The sequence below is a fragment of the Typopeltis vanoorti genome, chromosome 18, assembly GCF_054136105.1.
Source record: "Typopeltis vanoorti isolate ZY-2024b chromosome 18, IOZ_Tvanoo_1.0, whole genome shotgun sequence".
Taxonomy (NCBI): Eukaryota; Metazoa; Arthropoda; class Arachnida; order Uropygi; family Thelyphonidae; genus Typopeltis; species Typopeltis vanoorti.
The window spans coordinates 19,772,968-19,794,288 of record NC_143566.1 but is presented as its reverse complement, the minus strand read 5'-3'; the positions used below and the strand labels follow the sequence as shown (position 1 = coordinate 19,794,288).

The 21,321-nt window shown below is 34.8% G+C and overlaps 1 protein-coding gene across 5 annotated transcripts in view; it reads left to right on the top strand.

Annotated features, from left to right (window-relative positions):
* The window catches only part of Gug (arginine-glutamic acid dipeptide repeats grunge), a 565,908-nt gene that overhangs the window by 429,735 nt on the left and 114,852 nt on the right, over nt 1-21,321 (top strand). For all 5 annotated transcript variants that reach the window (XM_090408198.1, XM_090408202.1, XM_090408199.1 and 2 more), the window contains 2 exons: nt 1,860-2,062; nt 4,532-4,696. In XM_090408198.1, the coding sequence (XP_090264324.1) occupies nt 1,860-2,062; nt 4,532-4,696 (368 nt within the window). The remainder of the gene's footprint in view (nt 1-1,859; nt 2,063-4,531; nt 4,697-21,321) is intronic.

Genomic DNA, 21,321 nt, shown 5'->3' with positions numbered 1-21,321 from the left:
GGTGTAGCATGAGTGATGTGCACTTTCCAGATGTATGGAGTGAATTTGAGATAAAAGGACTTATAGATGCTTGATGGACAACATTTCAATGGTTTTGGAAGTTAGATGTTTGGAAAAATTGTTATTTAGTGATATCGTGAAAGTGCAAAACCAGGGAAATTTGAAGTATCAGGGGGAATGCAATGAAGTATGTGTTTTGCCACCCTTGGAACAAATGAGTGCGGGCTCAGGAATGACTGTGCAGAAGTAGCCATTCCAGGATAAATGAGTGCGAGGTCAGAAATGACCGTGACCAGCTGCATGCAGTTTCCTAGGTTTTGAATCTGAATGCTCTCCAGTAATGATGTTATGCAAGAATAACTGTAGGCCCAAGAGAATGTTAAAATGAATGATAGAAGTAACATCAATAAAGGCATGGAGTTTTTGGTATTGGTCAGCTTGACTTGGCAAAAAATTGACATCAGTGAGACTTGGTTGACAGAGAATAATGTAGTTACATGGATAGATGTAAGGGATATTGTAATTTCAGAAAGAGGGAATAGGGAATGTATTCTGAAGTTGTCTTCTTTGTAAGGCATGGAGCTCTTGTCCTTTTCAGTATTGTGGTAATTGTGGGAGAAGTAGAAAGCTAAGCCTGAGCTGCTTTCTCTGTTATTAATGTTTCCAATATGATAAATTTAGTTTAATCCTTTATCCAAGTGTAAGCAAATTGTCCTATATCCAAGTGTAAGCACAGAGTGGTGATACCAAGGCAAAAGCAATGGAGAGGTCATATTTACCTATACGAGTTGCCAACCGGTGTACCACCTTATTAAATTACTCTGGATTTAGAGAAAGATGTTGGAAGTTTATTTTTCACTTGGTTAGACTATAATAAATTTAGCTATTTTCAGGTGCAAACTTTGTTTGCCTACACTTGGATAAAGGATTAAACTAAATTTATTATAGTCTAACCAAGTGAAAAATAAACTTCCAACATCTTTCCAATATGATCTTTTTGTCTAATTTCCGAACTTCTAGATGTTTGTCCTTTGTAAGCATGGCCACAAGCACATGGAATATTGTAAATTCTAGGATGTTTGTTGAGAGGGTTATGGTACTTAGGTCAACATAATAGAGCTTGTAAAGTCACAATGTGCTTGAAAGTTACATTTATGTAACAAGATTTCAGGAGATTGACAATTTTGAGAGAAAGTCTACCAGTATAAGAGATGGAAACTAAGGCTCTGTAGTGATTGTGGAGCAGGGGTAAAGCATAGTATTCTTTGTACCATTTTCTTAAAATATCCATTGCTTACTAGTAGTTAGAGAATCTTCTTTTAGTGTTTCTTCATCTCCTGTAATAGAGACTTCCTCTTTTCCCTCCAGCATATGTATAATACCTAATTTTTGCAGTGAAGAGAAATGTAACAACCTGTGTAGGTGGGCTTACAGTATACATTTTGAGAGAGGCCTCCTTCTGCTTTTTTTTTTAGTTAAAACACTGGGAAAGATAATTTTCCTTCATTTTCAAGTTCTAAAGTGAATTTAATTTTATGATGGAAGGAGTTAATAGATGAAAGACGTGGCTGAGTTACATGATTCTTCCAGATATTGTTATACTGTGATGTCATTAAAAGTTCTTGACATTCTTCACAATGTAATGAAGTGGCTGCACCTGGATATTACATACACCTTTATGTTAAATTGATAGTTCCCTTAAAACTGACCATTATACCTCATACCATGTAAAATTACCATTCACTATAATGCATACTTCATTTTTCTCAGTTTCAATATTTTATATTGATATTTTATGTTGTAATTAGCTTCTTTTTAATATTTACTCTGCTCACATGTAAATTATTGTTAAATTGCAGCTTCAAAAGATTGGCATCATGCAGGAAAGGATAGAGCCCTCTTATGCACTGAATGCCGAATGTTTTTCAAGAAATATGGAGAACTTCGTCCTCTTCCAGAACCTAGGGAACCACCTTCATTTATGTTTAAACCTGTGAAAGAAGAAGATAACACATCATCACTTAATGGCAAGCATATTATGAGGACACGTCGTAGTAAAGAGGTACAATAAGATATTCTGCTTTTATTAAAATTAGAATCTTAACTTTTCACTGGTTTAAAGTATTTCATTTTTAGATATCTAAGTAGAAATCCTATTTTTGTATTGAAACATTTTAAGATGAAAGAGTAATTAGAATTAAATGAGATTAGGAAAGTCAAGTTTAGTTGAATATTACTTGATCTTTTTAAATTTCAGCTTTTCTAACATCTTATGCAAGTTATTATATAATTTCTTCATTGTTGATTCTCATGTTTTATCAAAGGAAATAATGGATACTTGTCTTCCAAATTGAACAATAGTATTCTTATGTTTTTTTTTTTTATTATTATTACAGTTTGAACTGCATCAAATTGAGCATATATATTGCTTTCTTGTGTTTTTCCCAAGCTATTTTTGTTCAGACAGCTTTTTTTATATCTTTCATCTTCCATTAATAATAGCAATTTCAATAAAATGCAGTGATAGTGCTTATGTTACTACAGAAAATTACGTTTGAAAGTTATGATTTCAGTAGAAAAGGACAATTATCTGCTGAAATCATAACTTTGAAATGCAATTTAAACAAAACTGGAACAACCTCGTTTTGAACCCAGCTTCGAAATGTATTAAGTTTAAGCATATCATTTGGGTTTTCACAACTTCCAGCAGTCTTGATATTTTGTTGTGACGAATAAATAACTGTCAGAGGAGAAGGGGGGGGGGGGGAGTATTAAGTTTTTTTCTTTTTTTCTCTGGAGGAATGATTATATACACTAGTGTCCAAAAGCTAAGGACGGACTACATTTTTATCTGTATATGAAAAAGTTTTCATGACTACATCCAAATGTGGACATAAATTTATTTCCAGCATACTAATAAATTATATTGCACAAAAATATATTATTAATTTTGTACAAATTAAATTGCAGTATGCTTTTGGCAAAAGTTACAAATTTCCTAAGAACATAATTAAGGAATTAATGTATAGTGCTTACAGAAAACTATGGGGAGAGACATTTCAGTATAGAATATGTACCCCCTCCCCCGAAATGCAGTGCAGCTCTCACAACACCGTACATGTTTAACACCAAGTGATTCAGGAGTTCTTGAAGCAAACTGGCCCACTCCTCCTTAGAACAAGGATAAGGCTTTGTTTTCTTGAGTTGTTACCTCTACCATTCTCCTAACTCTGACTTCATCCATTTATTTGAATATATATCTCTTAAACTGGATCACATAAATCCAGTTATTCTAATGAGATAATCATCCTTAGTGATTTCATCGTCATCATAAATTTCCTGATAAGTAATTTTGAGCACCAGTTCATCTTCTTATTGCATCCGAATTGTGTTCTTTGGGGTTGAGATTTGGGGAATGTGCTGTCCACTCAATATGATTAATATCCTTGGTCTTCAGAAGTATCTCCACTGCTCGTGATGATGTGATGTGGCATTGTTATCCATAAAAATGAATTCTTTGCCTACAGCAGCATGAAACAATCGAATGTAACATTAAAGAACTTCGTTGCAATATCATTCACCAGTTTTTAGTCTCTTTTGTCAGGACTCGTAACTCAGTGTGTCAATTAAGCTTAATGCTTCCCGACACCATGACACAGCACCTTTGTATCTATCCCTTTCAAGAACATTCTCGAGATGGTAAGCACCACCACTTTCATGCCAGATCAAGTGTTGTTTAGAATCAGAGAAAAGACTAAAACGACTCTCATCTGTGAAGAATACATTAGCTGATTAGTGTCTTGTCCAATTTTTATGGATACAACACCACTGAAAACGTGCTCTATGATGAGCTATGGATAAAGGGATGCAGACTACAGGTCTTCAGTTATATAGGCCTACTTGTTGCAGATGTCCTGCCATAGTTTGTCGAGATATCTGCATACCTGTGCTTGAATGGAGCTGACTTGCAAGCTGACCTGCCATGGTGCATCAATTATGTTTTGCTGTTATAACCAGAAATATTTTCATGTTCTGTGGCATGGCAAGGGTGACCTTTTAGCAAACATCTGGAACACATTCCATTGGTTTGAAATGCCCAGAGCCTGGATACAATGCTGTGAGATTCCAAACTCTGGCAATATCAGTAATTCAGCGGCCTTTTCCAAACTTTCCAATAATTCTTTCCCATATGAAATCATCTAAATGATGTCTTTGAGACATCCAAGTTTGCAACTAGAGTCCACTGCTGTATTTATTCCTTCATGAAAAAAGCTTCTTTCAAACACATTCACTTAGTGCAACGCTTTGCATTTTACCCTGTTGAGTGCTACCACATGACCTCTTTGCATGCGATTTGAAAATTTGAATGTGTACCTGCTTTCTACCCAAAATCATTCAGTTATATAAATTACCACAAGCTGATTCATCTGAATTTGCAGTTGTAGTAGTAATATATCAGTGTAGTAATATAATAAACGAATAACTAATGAAGGTATATTATTATGATTAATTTCTACCTTCCTGTTAATAGGTACAGTCTCACAAAGCTAAAAAACCTCAGTTAGGAGATACAAGTAGTCCTGAGAACACTGATAGTGCAACAATAATGGGCTCGAAAATAAGCTGCAAATCACCTGGAACTGTCAGCACTTGTAGTTCTAGTAGTACAGATAAAATTGAAAAAGACAAGAAAAAGGTAATAATTATGAATACATAATAGTACCTTTTGCCTTTTATCTTTATTAAAGTAATTGAAATTCAATATAAACTGAACAGTCTTTACTATATAAAGAAGAAATGTTATCATGCTACACAAACAATTATAAAGTTATCTATTTATTTCATTCCAGTAAAGTAAATTAAGTTTACACTTCAAACTGCTAAGAGATTTGAATATTGGTAGTATATGAAAAGGCATGTACTATGCACTACTTAAAAGACACAACATGCAAAAGCATCTATAAATAACTTTGATTATATGTTAGTCTGGTTCTTTTTTGAGCTTATTGCATTATTTGAAACATTCATTTTCATCAGAAGTCTGATAGGAAACTTAAGATACATTGGGAAGTCAAATAAATTCAAATGGCTTATATCACTACTGTAAACTATCTTAATTTATAAATTACTGAATAGTTTAAAAAACTGTATACATGAAAGAACCTAAGAAGTGTACAGAGTTTCCAAAATGTTTATAGTATATAAGAAAATAATAAGGTAATTGTATAATAATAAGATTTCATGGAGTATTACATGGATTGCTAATAGATGAGCAGGGTTAGAAAAATGTGCTCATGTGCTTTTCCATGATGAGTGAGAATTTTTAGTTGATAAAAAGCTATCATATAGGTGTTCTGTTGGTTTATGCACTTTGCATGGTGCATAAAATGACATGAAATTTTATTCTTGTTTTCATCCTTATCCTGATTGTAAGCAAACAAAAGTGAAATTCTTCAGCACTTGAAGATATTTATATATTAATGTAAAGAGGGTAAGTAACACCTTTATATATAGAGCAGTTGATTTCACATAAGTTCATTCTGTATTCCATAATTTATCTATATATGCAGTTTACAGATCTTTTCAGATGACTGGTTTGTGGTTACACCCAGTTGTGTATTTTATCTTGTTAATTTCTGTGTCACATTAGAGTCCACTGCTGTATTACTCATATTACTATTACCTTTTGAGATTTCTTTTTTGGTTGGATGTAAATTGCTTCTCACTGAGAGAGGGCACATTGCATGTGTTGTGTTGTTATTAGCAGTGCTGAAAGATAGTTAATCATATTAGGTTAGTTTGTTGTAGTTTTGTTTTATATGGGTGTGTGATTGACTGAGTAAGCAAGTAGGTTGTAAGTAAGCCTTGTATTTTTTGTTTAAATATGATATTGTTGGTATGGTGCTAATGCATGTTAGAACAATGGCATGGCAAATATGTCATTGTTGGATGATTTGAATTTACATGATTTTGTACAGTAAGTGAAGTGTGTGTGTGTGAAATGTATTCATCACGAAAATAGGATATATGAAAGGAGAGTAAAATTGGTGAACGTGTGTACTGAGTGTTTCGACAGTGAGTGCCAGTTAGGTGGCGAGAATGAAGCAAACATTAGTGGAATAGACAGTATTGATGATAGAATGGAAAATGTTAATGCCAGAATTACTATTGAACATATAGCAGTGGAAATACAGGAGAACGAAATAGACCCAAATAAGGAAATACTGTGATTACATGTTATCCTTCACAGGACAAGGAACAAAATCGAGAAGTTGCAGAAGAGGCAAAAGATTAGCAGAGTTGAGATGAGAAAGAAGCAGGTGATTGGAAGTAAAAATTGAGATCATGTGATCAAACCAAAAAAAAAGGTAAGGAGAAAATTATGTATGAGACTATGATCAGAGGAGTACTTAACAAAAGTATAACAAAATCATGTTTCCCTGGCACAAAAATTAATTAGCTATGCCATCCAGATGCAAAAAGGCAAGGCAAAAGAACTAATTGTCTTGGTTGGCACTAATGATCTCAGAAGTGAGAAGTATTCTATGAGCAAGAATGTGAAGGAGTTATTGGATGGAGTAAAAATGAAGAGCAAGAAGGTGAAGATTGTAGGTCTGCTGCAATGCTATGATAGTGGTGAATTGATGATGAGGCCATTGATAGCAAACCAATACAGGGATTATGCAGAAGGAATGATGTAGGATTTGTGGACCTATGGTTTGAGTTTGACAAAGAAGGATTTGTATAATGCTGATGGACTGTACCTAAATGATTTTGGTTGTGCTAGAGAGAGAGCTCTGTTCTGCCTCCAAAAGCATGCTAAAGCACAAATTCAGGAAAATTTATGCAGATGCAGGTGAATGTGTGTGAAGGAACCCATGAAGAAAGTGAGTGGGAGAATGACAAAGAAGTGTGGAATCTAATATCTCAAGCAAAAATATTGAATAGGATAGTCAATTCAGGAAGTAAAGGTGGTTGGGGGGTTGCTGCAGTTTCTACATAAGTATGTAGAAACTGCAGAAGTATTAGGAACAAAGAGGAAGAAGTTTTTGACATTGGTTAGTGCAACCTCGCCAAAAGTTATAGGCATTAGTGAGACTGTGCTAATTGCAGATGATGTATCTACTGGGATAGAATGTGAAGGGTTTAGCATTTTCAGGAAAGATAGAGAAGATAGGATGCAGGAGGGGTACTGCTGATGATAGCAGATAAATTGCAGCCAAAAAGAATAAGAGATAGGCAGGAGGAGGGTGGTTGTTCATTTGACACAATCAGGTATCAGATCAAGTTCAATAAGACAAATTATATGGTTGGTCACTGCTATAGGTCAGGGGATTCCAGAAATGATATGGAAGACATGTATTAGCAGATTAGTACAATGAGTGCAGATTGAGTGATTATTACGAGAGACTTCAACTATAGAGATATAGATTGGAAGAAAGAGAGATCACATGGCAAGAAGGAAATGGAATTTACATATCTACTGAGAGATAATTATTTGAGGCAGCATGTGATGGAGGAGACTTGGGATACAAAAGTACTGGACCTGCATTTCCTCTAATTTGGGAAAGGGACCATGTGGTCCTAACTTCGGAGATTGTAAACCATAAGGAATATTCTGTCAAGAAGGAGTATATGTGGAACTATAAGGCAGGTGATTATGACAAGCTTAGGAGGAAGCTTGAAGCTGTGCCATGGCATAAAACCTTGCAAGGGAAGGGTTAAGGGGCATCTTAGAGGAAGCAATATTAAATTGTATACCTAAGGTAAGAAATTAATCAGGTAGGAGTTAGATGGATGAGTAATGTCATTAAGTACCTTCTTCTTGAGTATTCTGCAGTTGATTAGGTTCTTCTCTTAGTAGCAAAAACTTTCCTTCCACTCTCTTCTGTTCTGAGCCTTCTCTTTCAAGGTTGTGTACCTGTTTTCATTCAGCATGTCATCTCGCATTGTTTTCCTTACTCTTCCTCTGGGTCTTTTTCCGTGTATTTTTCCTTCTTTTGGAAGTTTATTTTTCACTTGGTTAGACTATAATAAATTTAGTTTAATCCTTTATCCAAGTGTTAGCAAATAAAGTTTGTGCCTGAAAGTATCTTCAGGACTGGGGTAAGCTAGTACAACACCGGGAAACTCGTTGCAAAATTGGAGCATGCTAATATCACTCCTATCTCAGTATCTCCCATAATGCAAAACACATCTCCTTGCGGATATGTATAATGTTATGCATTAAGGGAAGGGCCACTACCCAGACTAGTTTCAACCTTTATTGAGGTCTCTTCAGTGGGAGCCAGGCCCAAATGGAGATACCAGGTAGAAGCATGAATGTTAATGAATGAAATGGATAAAAAGAAGAAAGGGAAACTGGATCGGACATATTCTGAGAGGGAATGGAATCATCAGAGATGCCATTGAAGGGAAAGTAAAATAAATTTAGTTTAATCCTTTATCCAAGTGTTAGCAAACAAAGTTTGTGCTTGAAAGTATCTTTAGGATTTTATTTTTCCTTCAGTGGATCTCTGATGATTCCATTTCCTCTCAGAATATGTCCGATCCAGTTTCCCTTTCTTCTTTTTATTCATTTTATTCATTAACACGTTCGCTGCCAACTACGAATATACTCGTATGTCGATGACCAACCTCCTATACCAAGAATGAGTTAACCCTTAGTATAAGTATCTTAATTTGGACCCTTCGCTTGTGAATAAAGCTGAGAGCATGTCTGGGGACTTGGTAGAAGGGAAATAATTTCAGCTAAAATATAGTATATTATATATGTGCCTCAGAAGAAAAACTACGAATTGTCGGTAATTGAAATACTCGTATGTCGATTACCGACCTCCTATGCCAAGCACGAGTTAACCCTTAATTTGTAAATCAAATTAAAACTAATAAAATCAATAAAAATAATAAAATAAAATCAATAAAATAAAAACCAATTTATTCAAATAATGATACACTTTAAAACAATTTTCCACGCACAATGGTGGTTTTTCCTGGCAAACAGGACAATAATAACGTGTTTGATGTATATACTCGGCATGGCTTTGTCGGGCGATTCTTTTTTTCTGTAGGTGGTAAAATTTCTAAATAATGAAGATCCCGAATCCTACTGATATTCTGTGATGCTGTAAGCTCATCCATTCCAACAAAAACTGAGATAAATTGATCTCTAAATTTTAACGCAGTCGTGTTTCCAGTAATTTTATTATAAAATTTATGCGCATTTTGAATGTATATATATATATCAAAAATGCGTATTGCAAATTTCTTTGGCCATCTAATTGTCTTTCGTAAGGCAAAATAGTAAGAAAGCATTTGATGAGAAAGATTGATGCCTGACATACCCAAATTATAGTCCCTAATGATATTTGGTTTTAATTGAATTTTACCATTCCGATTTTTCGCTTCAACCATTTCAAATTTGTGCATATTTGAAATGGAAAGAAGACCTTCCTTCTTATCCTTCCATTTGCGATGATGAATTCATTAAATTCATCATCGCTCATATTAGCTTAAGCTTCTAATTCTTTATCAGTAAGTTTTGTTTTACTGGTCATGGTGAAACTGAAGGTTTTTAGAGATTAGACACAATAAACACAGGCATCAGCGCATGTAATATATAGGTGGGGATGATACGAGATTACTTGTAGTTGGCGTATGGCACAAAATTCTATCTGATAAGCTCGCTGCGAGATTACTCGTAGTGACCTTGAAGACAGAAAGTGCTTGGCATACGGGAACAAACTATGCCCGAGGAGCATGGCAGTGAACGTGTTAAGAATAAGCTGGAGGATATATATAAGGAAAAAGGTGACCAGCAAATCTAATAAGCATTGAAAGAGTCAGCAAGAAAGGTGACCAGCATGGTAAGGAAGGCAAAATCAGATTACAAGAAGAATCTAGCTGAGTAGGCCATTGGAAATCGGAAAAAAGTTCTTTTGTTATGTGGCAAGTAATAAGAAGAATGACTATGGAAGAATAACCTTAACGAGTCCTGATGGACACAAGATGACAGAACAGATAAATAGTTGAGTGACCGCTTTGTGAAGGTATATCATCCAAGTGAGATTAGTGCTGTTACTTATGTGACAGAGACTTATGATGTGAGAACAGGTTGGTAAATTTAAGGTTCTTAGGATATTGCAGAATCTGAATGTAAATACAGTTGTGGGATTAGATGGGATATCAGCTCGCATATTCTGCAGGATATGCAAGGGAACTCAATGCCTCTGAATAGGCTCTTTAATTAAAGTCTCAGCTCTGGTAGAGTTCCAAGGGAGTGGAAAGAATGCAAAATAGTTCCCTTGCATAAGGGAGGTTCTAAGACTTCAGTAGCAAATTATAGACCAATCAGTGTATCAGGAGTATTGGAAAAAGTACTGGAAAAATTGGTCAAAAAGATAATTCATTGTCCTCTGGAGAATATCATATGATATTCTATGAGGGGCAGCATAGCTTTGTCAAGTATCATGATTCTGCTGGATTTTGCAAAGGCATTTGACAGAATACCACATGGAACTTTGTTACACAAATTAGAACAAATAGGGATCACAGAGAGTCAGGGAAACTAAATTATAAAGGGGAGAATGGTAAGAATGTGAGTGCAATTGTGTTAATGCTGGGAATGGGCTTTATCATGGAAATGTTGATGAGGAGAGAGTAATTTCGAATTTGTGTTTGTCTATTCAGACCCATCAAACGTGTGCAAAGATGTCTACATGTATAAGGCACTAGAGAAGAATCTAGATCTGCAAGTTATCCAGCTGTGTCATGCAGACTGCAGATGGGAGTATACAAAAGAACATGCAGGTAGATTATTATGTCTGTACACGAATGCTAGGAGTATTAGAAACAAAGGAGTAGAGTTTGTTGCCTTGGTCACTATATTGGGACCTCAGATTGTAGGCATTAGTGAGACCTGGCTATCAGAAATACTAACTGGTATTGAGTGTAAAGGATACAGTATTTTTAAGAAGGATAGAGAGGAGAGGAAGGGATTTGCTGCTAATGGTATCGGATGACTTGAATTCAATTTGGGTTGAAACCTATGATTGTAGTACTACTACTAACTGTATTTTATGTGACAGCGAGTTTTGAGCCATCTGGTGTGAGGAGGAATCTAACAAGATCAATTACATAGTGGAGTGTTTTTACAGACCTGGTGGATCGGTTGCTAGCGATGAAGAAATGCATCACCAAATAGAAAAGACGAGTGTGAAAAGAGTAATCATAATGGGAGACTTTAATTATCCAAATATTGATTAAGTAGCAGTAGAATCTCATGAGAAGAATGAAAATGAATTTATTGTGCTGTTGTGAGACAACTTTCTCAAACAGTATGTGACAGAAGGGAACTCGAGGTCAAAGAGTGTTAGATTTGATTATAGTGTCAGAGGGCATTTCAGTTAAAGACGTAACTATTCTGCCTCCAATTGGTAACAGTGATCGTGCGGTATTCACTTGGGAAGTGACTAAGTTAATGAATATTCCACTCAGAAAAGGTTACTTGCTGAACTACAAAGCAGGAAATTATGACCAACTGAGGAGGATACTGCGTTCAGTAGAATGGGAACAGTTGCTGGATGGGAAGAATATCGACAGTGCACGGCAAGTATTTAAACAATACTTAAATGATGCAATATCAGAATCTATCCCATATATCCCATATCAAACAATGTGTAATCTTATTAAGCAAGAGATTTGTAAGAAAAGGATGATGAAGGAATACAGTGTGTTTAAGAATGATGTCCGTTATGAAAATTATAAGCAGCAGGCTAGAATAGTGACAACTGTTGTATGGAAAGCAAAGTCTGATTATAAAAAAGAAACTTGCTCTGTGTGCTAAAGACAGCCCACAAGAATTCTATCGATGTACTGCAAGTAAAAGAAAGAATGAATATGAAAGAATAACTCTTCTAAATGCTGATGGTGCAAGGGTTACTGATGCAGAAAAGGTTGTTCACTTAATGAGTGTCCATTTTGATAAAAGCTATCGACCTAGTGTGCACAACATTGAGCTCACTGCTACGAGGAGGAGGTATTAGAGCTGTTGCACAAATTTAATAAGAATTCAGCAATAGGAACTAATGGAATATCAGCACATGTGCCAAAAGAGTGTTCAGCTGAACTCGCTATTCCTTTAATTAGACGTATATAATTTGAGCCTCAGAACAGCGAAGATTCCATAGAAGTAGAAAGAATGTATGGTAATCCCACTGCACAGGGTGGTGCAATGATCGATGTATCCAACTATAAACCAATCAGTATTGCAGGAGTGGTGGTAAAGATTTTGGAAAAGTTGATTAGGTTAGCTGGCATTCAGAAATGGGTTGACAGAGAATCTATTTTGCAGTGAACAAAGGAAATACTAAGGATTTACTAAGAATAAAAGGATTTACTAAGGAAAGGTCATGGTTTAGCAACTTGTTACATTCTATAATAATGTTACCATTGAACTAGACAAAGGGGATGAATGCATCATGATATTTTTGGATTTTGTTAAGGCTTTTGACAGAATACAGCATGGAAGACTGCTGCATAAATTGGAGAAATTGGAGATTATAAAATATTAGTGTGGATAAGAGGATGGCTGACTGGCAGATATCAAAAAGTGGTATATGGGGAATGTCTGCAAGATTTAAGGTAACTAGTGATGTACTACAAGGATCAGTCCTTAGTCTGCTGTTATTCAATTTGTACATTAATGACATTGGGAAGGATTTGACAGGTGACATACAGGTATTTGCTGCTGATGCAGAGATAGGTAGGGTAACGAAGAATGCAGATGATATGCATTACTTGTAGAGTAATTTGAATAGGCTGAAATTGTGGGCATGGAAAAATGGATATCAGTTCAGTGTCAGTAAATGCAAAGCCATGCACTTTGGCATGATTAGATATCCAATGTCATATTATAATGGTGTGATTATGCTAGAAAAAACTGATAAAGCTGGGGATCCTGGGGTGCTAGTAGATAGGAAGTTGAAATTCATGTACCATGTAGCAGAGATTACAAATACAACTCAAAAGAGAATGACAATGCTCATGTCATTTTGCCTCTTTACAAGGCCTTAATAAGACCTCACTTAGACCATTGTGTGCAGGTCTGGTTTCCTGGTTTCCATTGTAATTCTGATATTGTAAAGAGAGTGCAAAGAAGAGTGTCAAAAATTATATCAGGATTGTGGAATACTGATTATAAAGACAGATCGAGAATTTGTAGACTGCAAACAGGAGAAAGAGGGGTGTAATGATTGAGGCTTGCAAACTTCTGAAAGGGTCATACAGGATTTCAGTTGATGGAATTTTTCAATTTATGCAGAGTTGGGGAAAGGACAAGAGGGCATCCTTGGAAGCTGAGAATGAATTCTACTAAGAAGGGGATGAGGGCTAGATTTTTCTCTCATAGGGTGTTGTGTGATTGGAATGGATTGCTATTGGATGTTGTAAGTGCAAGCTGTGTGAATGAATTCAAAAATAAGTGTGATAGCTGCTGTGCGTAGCATGTGGCTTCACTCGATGAGTCCCTGACTCCCTGGAGATTTCTCTTAATAATAATATGACACTGGTTATGTGGATAAATTGTTTGCTGATGATGCAAAATGGTAGAGTAATAGTTGATCAAGGCGATATGTCGAGCTTACAAGATGATTTAAATAGGCTGTCAGTATAGGCAAAATATAATGGATATTAGTTCAATGTGGAGAAATGTAAAGTTGTGCATTTTGGTTAAACGGATTACAAACTGTGTATCACATTGATGGTACTGTACTCCAGGAAATAAAGGAAACTAGAGATTTAGGGGGGGGGGGGGGTAGACACAGAGTAAAGGACATATTGCTAAGGTCACTCATAAGATTATTTGGCTATTGAAGAACACACAAGTAGAGATAAAGAAGTTGTTATTCTTCTGTATAAGGCCTTGATACATCTACATTTGGATTACTGCACTAAGGTCTAGTTTCTTGGGGGATGAGAAAGTGGTTTAGAAGAATCAGAGGAAAGCAACCAAGGTGGTGAGTGACCTGTGGAATGTTCTGTATAAGGATAAATCAAGGGTGTATAGACTGCAGAAGTTGGTTGATAGACAAAAAAAGAGAGGATATGATAGAAGCACTTAAGTTACTTAATGTGTTTTATAGGATTGACATTTTTGGCATTGTTTTCCAATGTTAAGAACTCCTCACCTTTTTTCTTGATGCTTCCGGGCATTAGTATTCTGCATATAGGCTGATGACTTAGCTTATCGATATTCAGGTATCTACTGAAATATGTCCAGTTCAAACTGTTGGCTAGAGTTATAATTCCTCTATCAATTTCTCCTCCATATTTCTGCAATATATGGTTTTCTTTCTTGACAAAACTAATTTTGCATTTCTTGGGATCATGCGTACCAGGTTGTCATTTTCTCTCCCACTCTGTCTCAGTTTTCCATGTTATTATGTTACACTTTCTACCATTTAATGCATACATACATGCTTTTGCTGGACAGCAATTTGTTGTTCAGTAAAAGAGTGAATATGAAGTAAATGTGTCTAAGCATGCTGCATTGCAACAACCATTCAAGTGAAGTCCATCTTCTGAGTACGAATCCTTTTGGCTTCAAAGTCACCCCATATTCCAGGATATTCTGCATACTTATTTTAAACCATCTGCTTACTGACTCATTTGCAATTGCAGCCACTCCTCTCAGCTCGCTCCTATATAACATGGCAACATTCTTTCCTCGTTTGCTTTGCTTTTCATCTATACTCAACAGCTCTACCATATCTTCTCTCATACTGTACTTTTTTCCTTTTAGATTATTCCTTCTGACTAACATTCATATCACATACCTGTTCTACTTATTTGTGTTACTTCAATCATGTCACAAATCTTTATACTGGGAAAGACATTTATATTGGGAAAGACATGATTACTCATTCATCCAGTATGCCCTCCCAACATCATGGAATCACTGTATCTTTTTTTAAATATTTTTCTGTGTTGGCTCTTCCTTCTTTGTGTGTTTCATTTGCTTTCATACCTTTATTACTGTTTGCTTAGTGCTTTTCAGATCTCTCTATCTAGTTCCTGTCTTTTGAAGCACTCATCGAGCCTTGAAATTTCTAGCATTGTAAATATGCAAGGGTAATATGAAGAAAATAAAAAAATACCTTCAGTATTTTTTATTTTCTTCATATTATCTTTATCACATTCTTTCACACAGCTATCATCATTTTGCATTCTTCTTGTTCACATTCCATCTAGCACGTCACTACCTGCCATGCAATTGCATTTGAGATTTCACTTGCATTCAGCATTTTATAGTATTCTGACTCCTAGTCAGCATCCATTTCTCTCATGATCTTCCGTGCATCATTATCTATTTCCCCACTTCGATGCATATATTTTTCACATGTCTATGTATTAGATCTTTCACTAGGTAAACATTTGATACCTTATCAAGCATGAATGTTATGTTCCATCGAGTCGTTTTCAACTCTTGGTGATTCTATGAACATACATTCTCCATTCAGATCTGTCCCTGGCCATATCTTTCAGAATTTCCAAGCACATTCCAGTTGCTTCTTTAACTCCATCCACTAATCTAATTCTTGGTCTTCCTCTTAAATTTTAGCAAGCATCATCTTCTCCAAACTGTCATTTGCTTGCATAATATGTCCGAAGTATGACAATTTTTGCTTGATGATCATAGCTTCGAGGGAGCAATCTGGCTTTATTCTGTCTATCACTGATTTATTGGTTTGCTTTGCAGTTCATGGTATTCTTAGTAAGCATCTCCAAACCCATAATTCAGATGCATCTATCTTCCTTCTTTCACTCTTTCTCAGGGTCCAACTTTCACATCCATACAGTACCACAGGGAATACCATATCTTTCACGATTCTGATTTTTGTTGCGAGGCATATAACCATATTAGCCTCGCAACAAAAATCAGAATCAAAATCTTTATCTTTAAAGATCTTGCTTAAATTTGTCATTGCTTTCTTTCCGAGTAATAATCTTGTAACTTCTTCAGTACAATAACCATCTTTATCAATTCGGGATCCTAGGAGCACAAAATTGTTAAGTGCTTCCATTTTCTCCCCATTTACTTCAAAATCATTAAGTTCACATGTTGCAATAACTTTTATCTTTTTGAGATTAAGTTTAAGACCATATTTAGCACTTTCTTCTTTAACTTTCATAATAAGTTCCTCCAAATCTTCTTTGCATTCTGCTAGCAAGATGGTATCATTTACATACCTCAAATTATTAATATTTCTTCCACCAATTTTAATTCCAACTGAAGACTCCTCCAGCCCTGCCATTCTTAAAATGTATTTGCTGTACAAGTTAAACAGATATGGAGATAAAATACATCCTTGTTGCACCCCTTTACCTATAGTGAAATACTCAATTTCTCCAAGATCTGTTTGGACAGTAGCTTCTTGTTCATAATAAAGATTCCTCAGAAGGATAATGAAATGCTCTGATACTCCCATTGTTCTTAACATATTCCACAGTTCACATGATCTACAGAGTCAAAAGCCTTGATATAGTCAAGGAAACAAAGGTAGACATTCTTTTGATATTCCTATGCTCTTCCTATTATCCATCTCACATTGGCAATTTGATCTCTTGTTACTCTGCCTTTTCAAAATCCTGTGTGTTCATCTGGCATTTCTCTCTTCACGAATGGTTCCAGTCTTTTCTGAATGATCTTAAGTAAGACTTTACTTGCATGAGAAATCAGTGCTATAGTTCTGTAATTTTTTGCTCTCTTGCATCACCTTTCTTCAATAAAGAGGCAATCAACAAACATGAATACATCAGACTAAAATAATCAGTATCTCTCTCTCTCTCTCTCTCTCTCTCTCTCTCACACACACACACACACACACACACACACACACACACACACACACACACACACACACACACACACACACACATTCTTCATAATTTATGAGAGGTGGGAAACAAAAAGAAAATTGAGGTCAGAATTCTTTTGACAAAGCTATAAATACACTATAAATATGCTATAAATTCACTATAAATACACTGGAGAGAAAGATATAAACATATAATTCTATGAAACAAGCACAACAGTGTTTTCTAAATTATTTACAATATTTCTCAAATCATTTCCAGGTATAGACAAATTCAGTATAAATTGTAAATTTTGCAAAGTTAATACTATAAAGAAGTCTCTTCTGCTCTCATCAATAACTGGAGTGATAAGAATTTTTCTAGTAATAAATAAATAAATGAACAAGAATACTTATAGACCGTTATACAAAGTAGAATTAAAATTGATATTTCAAAACGGAATTCCAGGTCAAATTAAAAAACTAACAAACTTAGAATTTAGTTGCATTAATATTTTCTTTATCTACTCTGTCATATTAAAGGATCATTTTTAACTGCAACACTCAGGAATAGGAACTGAATGGCAGGCAATAAGAAGTAGAGCAATGTGGAAAAATTTGAGAATAGTAAATTGTACAATGAGACTTAAATACATATGGTCCCACACAAGGTTCTACAAGGGAAGAAGTAAACAAGCATGGTCTTTTGTGCTAGTAGAGAGGGAAATTGATTAATTATATATATAAGAAATTTAATGACTAGAAGCTGAGATACCAAAATAGAAAAAAAAAAAAATTTACTATTTGAAGACACTGCTGGTTTTGTCTTTTTAGACTTCATCAGGTGCATAACATGAAAAGAGAAATACAAAAATATACATTACAAGAGAAGGCTATAAATTAACTTGCAAGCACATTGAACGCATTTTGGATGCCATAATATTGTATTTCTCTCTTCATGTTATGCACCTGATGAAGTCTTCTATAAAGACGAAATTAGTTGTGTATTCAAATAATAAATAGTTTTTTTTTTCTATTTTGGTATCTCTCGGCTTGTAGTAATTAAATTTCTTTAATTATGTCATACAGCTGAGTAAATCCGTTGCATCAAATATATGCACCTGTTTTGTGTTGAAATGTTTTGAAAAAATTTGGAACTTTTGAAAAATTTGGATTTTTGCTTTGGACATGGATTAGAAACATTATGTTTCAGCAAAAAAGCATTGCATAAATTCACATGGAGAAGACCACACAAGAAAATCAAAAGTCTTACTGACACTGTTATTGTTGACAATGCTTTACATACTTGACACTTGTTCAGGATAACTAGAGTATATAGAGGATTTGAAAAGAAAAATATGTACGAATTGAAAGCATCAGCTTAAGCAGCTTTTAGACACAAACTATAAGATTTAGATATATATAAATATCATTGAATAAAAAAAAAAAAATTTGTAATCAAGAATGATAACTATGGAGACTCATTCTCAGTGCTTGAAAAAAAAACAGTGATTTGACCATGAAGGCATCTGGTGAAGTTTCTACAAAGTTATAAATAAAGCAGCAGCCTATTAAAGGCTGCCGCTTTATTTATGATTTATTTATGATTTTAGCTTTTATGAGAAGATTTTGGTAATTATTATTATTATTGTACAGGCACCTCCATGGAATCTGAAGACCCAAACTATCCACACAATCTATCATATCTCTCCTTGAATCCATTAACAGACAAAGCACTAGCAACCCATTCCACTTATTCACAACTATCCAAGTAAAAATATAGTTACCACACCGTTATTAAACTTCTAGAGATGACTACTTGTTCTGGTCCTTCAATCCTATAAAACCTTTTAAGTAACATAAATGTTTCTATCATATCCTCTCTTTTTCTCCTATCAACCAGTTTCTGCAATCCACACACACTCCTTCAATCTATCCTCATAAGTAACATTCAACAGATTGCTTACTATCTTGGACACTCGCCTCAGCAGTAATCCAAATGTGGACGTATCAAGGTCTTATAAAGAGGAATAACTTCCTTATCTCTACTTGTTCGTGTGTTCGTCAATAGCCAAGTATTCTTATGAGCTACCTTAGCGACCTTAACAATATGTCCTCTAAACCAGTGCTTCCCAAACTTCTGGATGTCAAGGGCCCTGGAAAAATTAAAATATTTCATGGGCTACCCCCTCGAAAAAAAAATCGTAATATAGACATATATTATTATAATATTTAATACAAAACACACACAGCAAATATTGCAAAAATCATGCAAATATTACATTTTTAGCATCTTACATACACATTTTACATGGCACATTATCTCATATTTTTATATAGATAGATTTGTTATTGTGTATTTGCAGTACAAGCACATGAAACGTAAAACAATTAGTAATAAAGAAAGAATTAAAAACTTAAAAGAAGTTTAATAACAATTTAATGTGATGGATGTGTGTTCAATACTGCTACACCACTTTCAAATATTTCAGGTGAACTATTTGAAACTGCAATTCTTAGATTTTTGCTTTGAAATGAAACTTATATGAATAAGCATATTTACTAATATTCATTAAGTGCCGAAATACGCAGAAAGCAAAATTTGTGAACCTGCACCAATGTGTGATTTTTTATATTTTTTAAAAAATAAAAAAGAAATAATAAATAAAAATTAAATATGTTTCTTTTAAGATTAAAAAAAATCTACTTGGTCTTAAAAGATTTTAAATTTGTTTTCATTATTTCAAGGCTCACCTCAACAAAACCTACCCCACCCCAACAGGGCCGCGGCCCACAGTTTGGGAAGCGCTGCTCTAAACTTTACCTCTCGGTCTACCACCACTCTAAATCTCTAGCTTCATCTCTTTACTGGAATACAGTTCCATCAATGTGGTACACAGCTTATAATCTGTTTATCCCAAAATGCATAACTAGTACATTTCTTTACATTAAACTGACAACCGTTATCTTTTGCCCATATGGATAGCCAGTTTAAATCATCTTACAAGCCACATCACCTTGATTAAATGTTATTCTACCTAATTTTGCATCATCAGCAAACAACTGAATATTTCTTTTCATGTTATTTCCTTTATCATTTATGTACAAATTAAATAGTAGTGGTCCTATCACTGAAGCTTGGTGGCACACCACTAGTCTCTTGCTTTGAGCTCGATTCTGCTCCTCCATATACCAGTTTTTGATATCTGTCCAGCAGTCATCCTCTTATCCACATAACTAGTGTCACATCCATCCCCATTTGTTCTAATTTGTATAACTCTGTTATACAAATTAGAACAAATGGGGATGGATGTGATTTGCTAGCTTTTGCTAGATTTTTGCAAAATCATAGGATTCTGCTGCATAATATAGAAGATAATATCAATATAATATAGTCTGGAGCCTATTTCTTAGCTTCTGAAAAGGTAAGAAATGGAAGAAAGAATACTGTAAAAGGAATTAGAAATGATAAAAGTGACATAAAAGCTGAGTACATCAGTACAGTGGGTGGGCAAGATTGTTTTATTTATGTTTTTTTATTTTATTTATTTATTTTTGTAAAAAAATATTTACTGGGTAAATTAAAAAAAAAGTTCTTGTTAAGCAGGATGTTTGTCTCACATTATTAAATGGGATGAGCACTTACCTAATGGAGTTAGAATATTCTAGAGAAATGCAGTGAAGAGTATGCACATCAGAAATCAAAATGTTGGGATGCAACTAGAGTTGATGATATTTGAGAAGATGCTGGGGGGGGGGATGGCAGTGGAAATCTGGAAAGAACAAGCACAATTCAGGACAAATGGAGATTGTCGGGATTAGATTTTTGTGTTACTACAAATAATACCATTGCTCTCATCTCATTCTTCTTGAAAATAGTGAAAAAGTGAAAAAGTTGGCTACGATGACTATCTCCATAATGGAGATAGTCATCATAGCAACTTTTTCACTTTCCAGAGGCCTTCCAATTAATTAGTGATCACCAATATGGATACCATCACTGTCACTCCACTTTAGATTTCCTGACCAATCTTGTACCCTTGCCAAATGGGTATAAAGTTTTAGAGAAACTTTTGTGGTTGCTTTTGTGATTTCCACACCATACTTCAGTTGGTGCATAGAGTCTGTTTATCAAGATACCATTTTATGGTTTACATTTTGTTGTCGGCATCTCTTCCCCTTCCACCCTGCATATTTCTGCACCAATACCAGAATATCCCTAGGTCTCTACTTTTGTGCACTCTTATATATTTCTTATATATCTTATACATTTGTGAACTTCTCTCACCAGCACCAAATTTTATCCACATAGTTTTACTGTTGACTAGGGCTTGAAAATTGTGCTCATTAGTGACAAGTGAAAATTTTTAATTGATGATTAGGGGGAAAAAAAAATCAGGAGAGAAGTTGATAATAAATTGTTTAATTGCCGATTTTATTTATGTAGTGTCGACTCTGTTTTATGTTT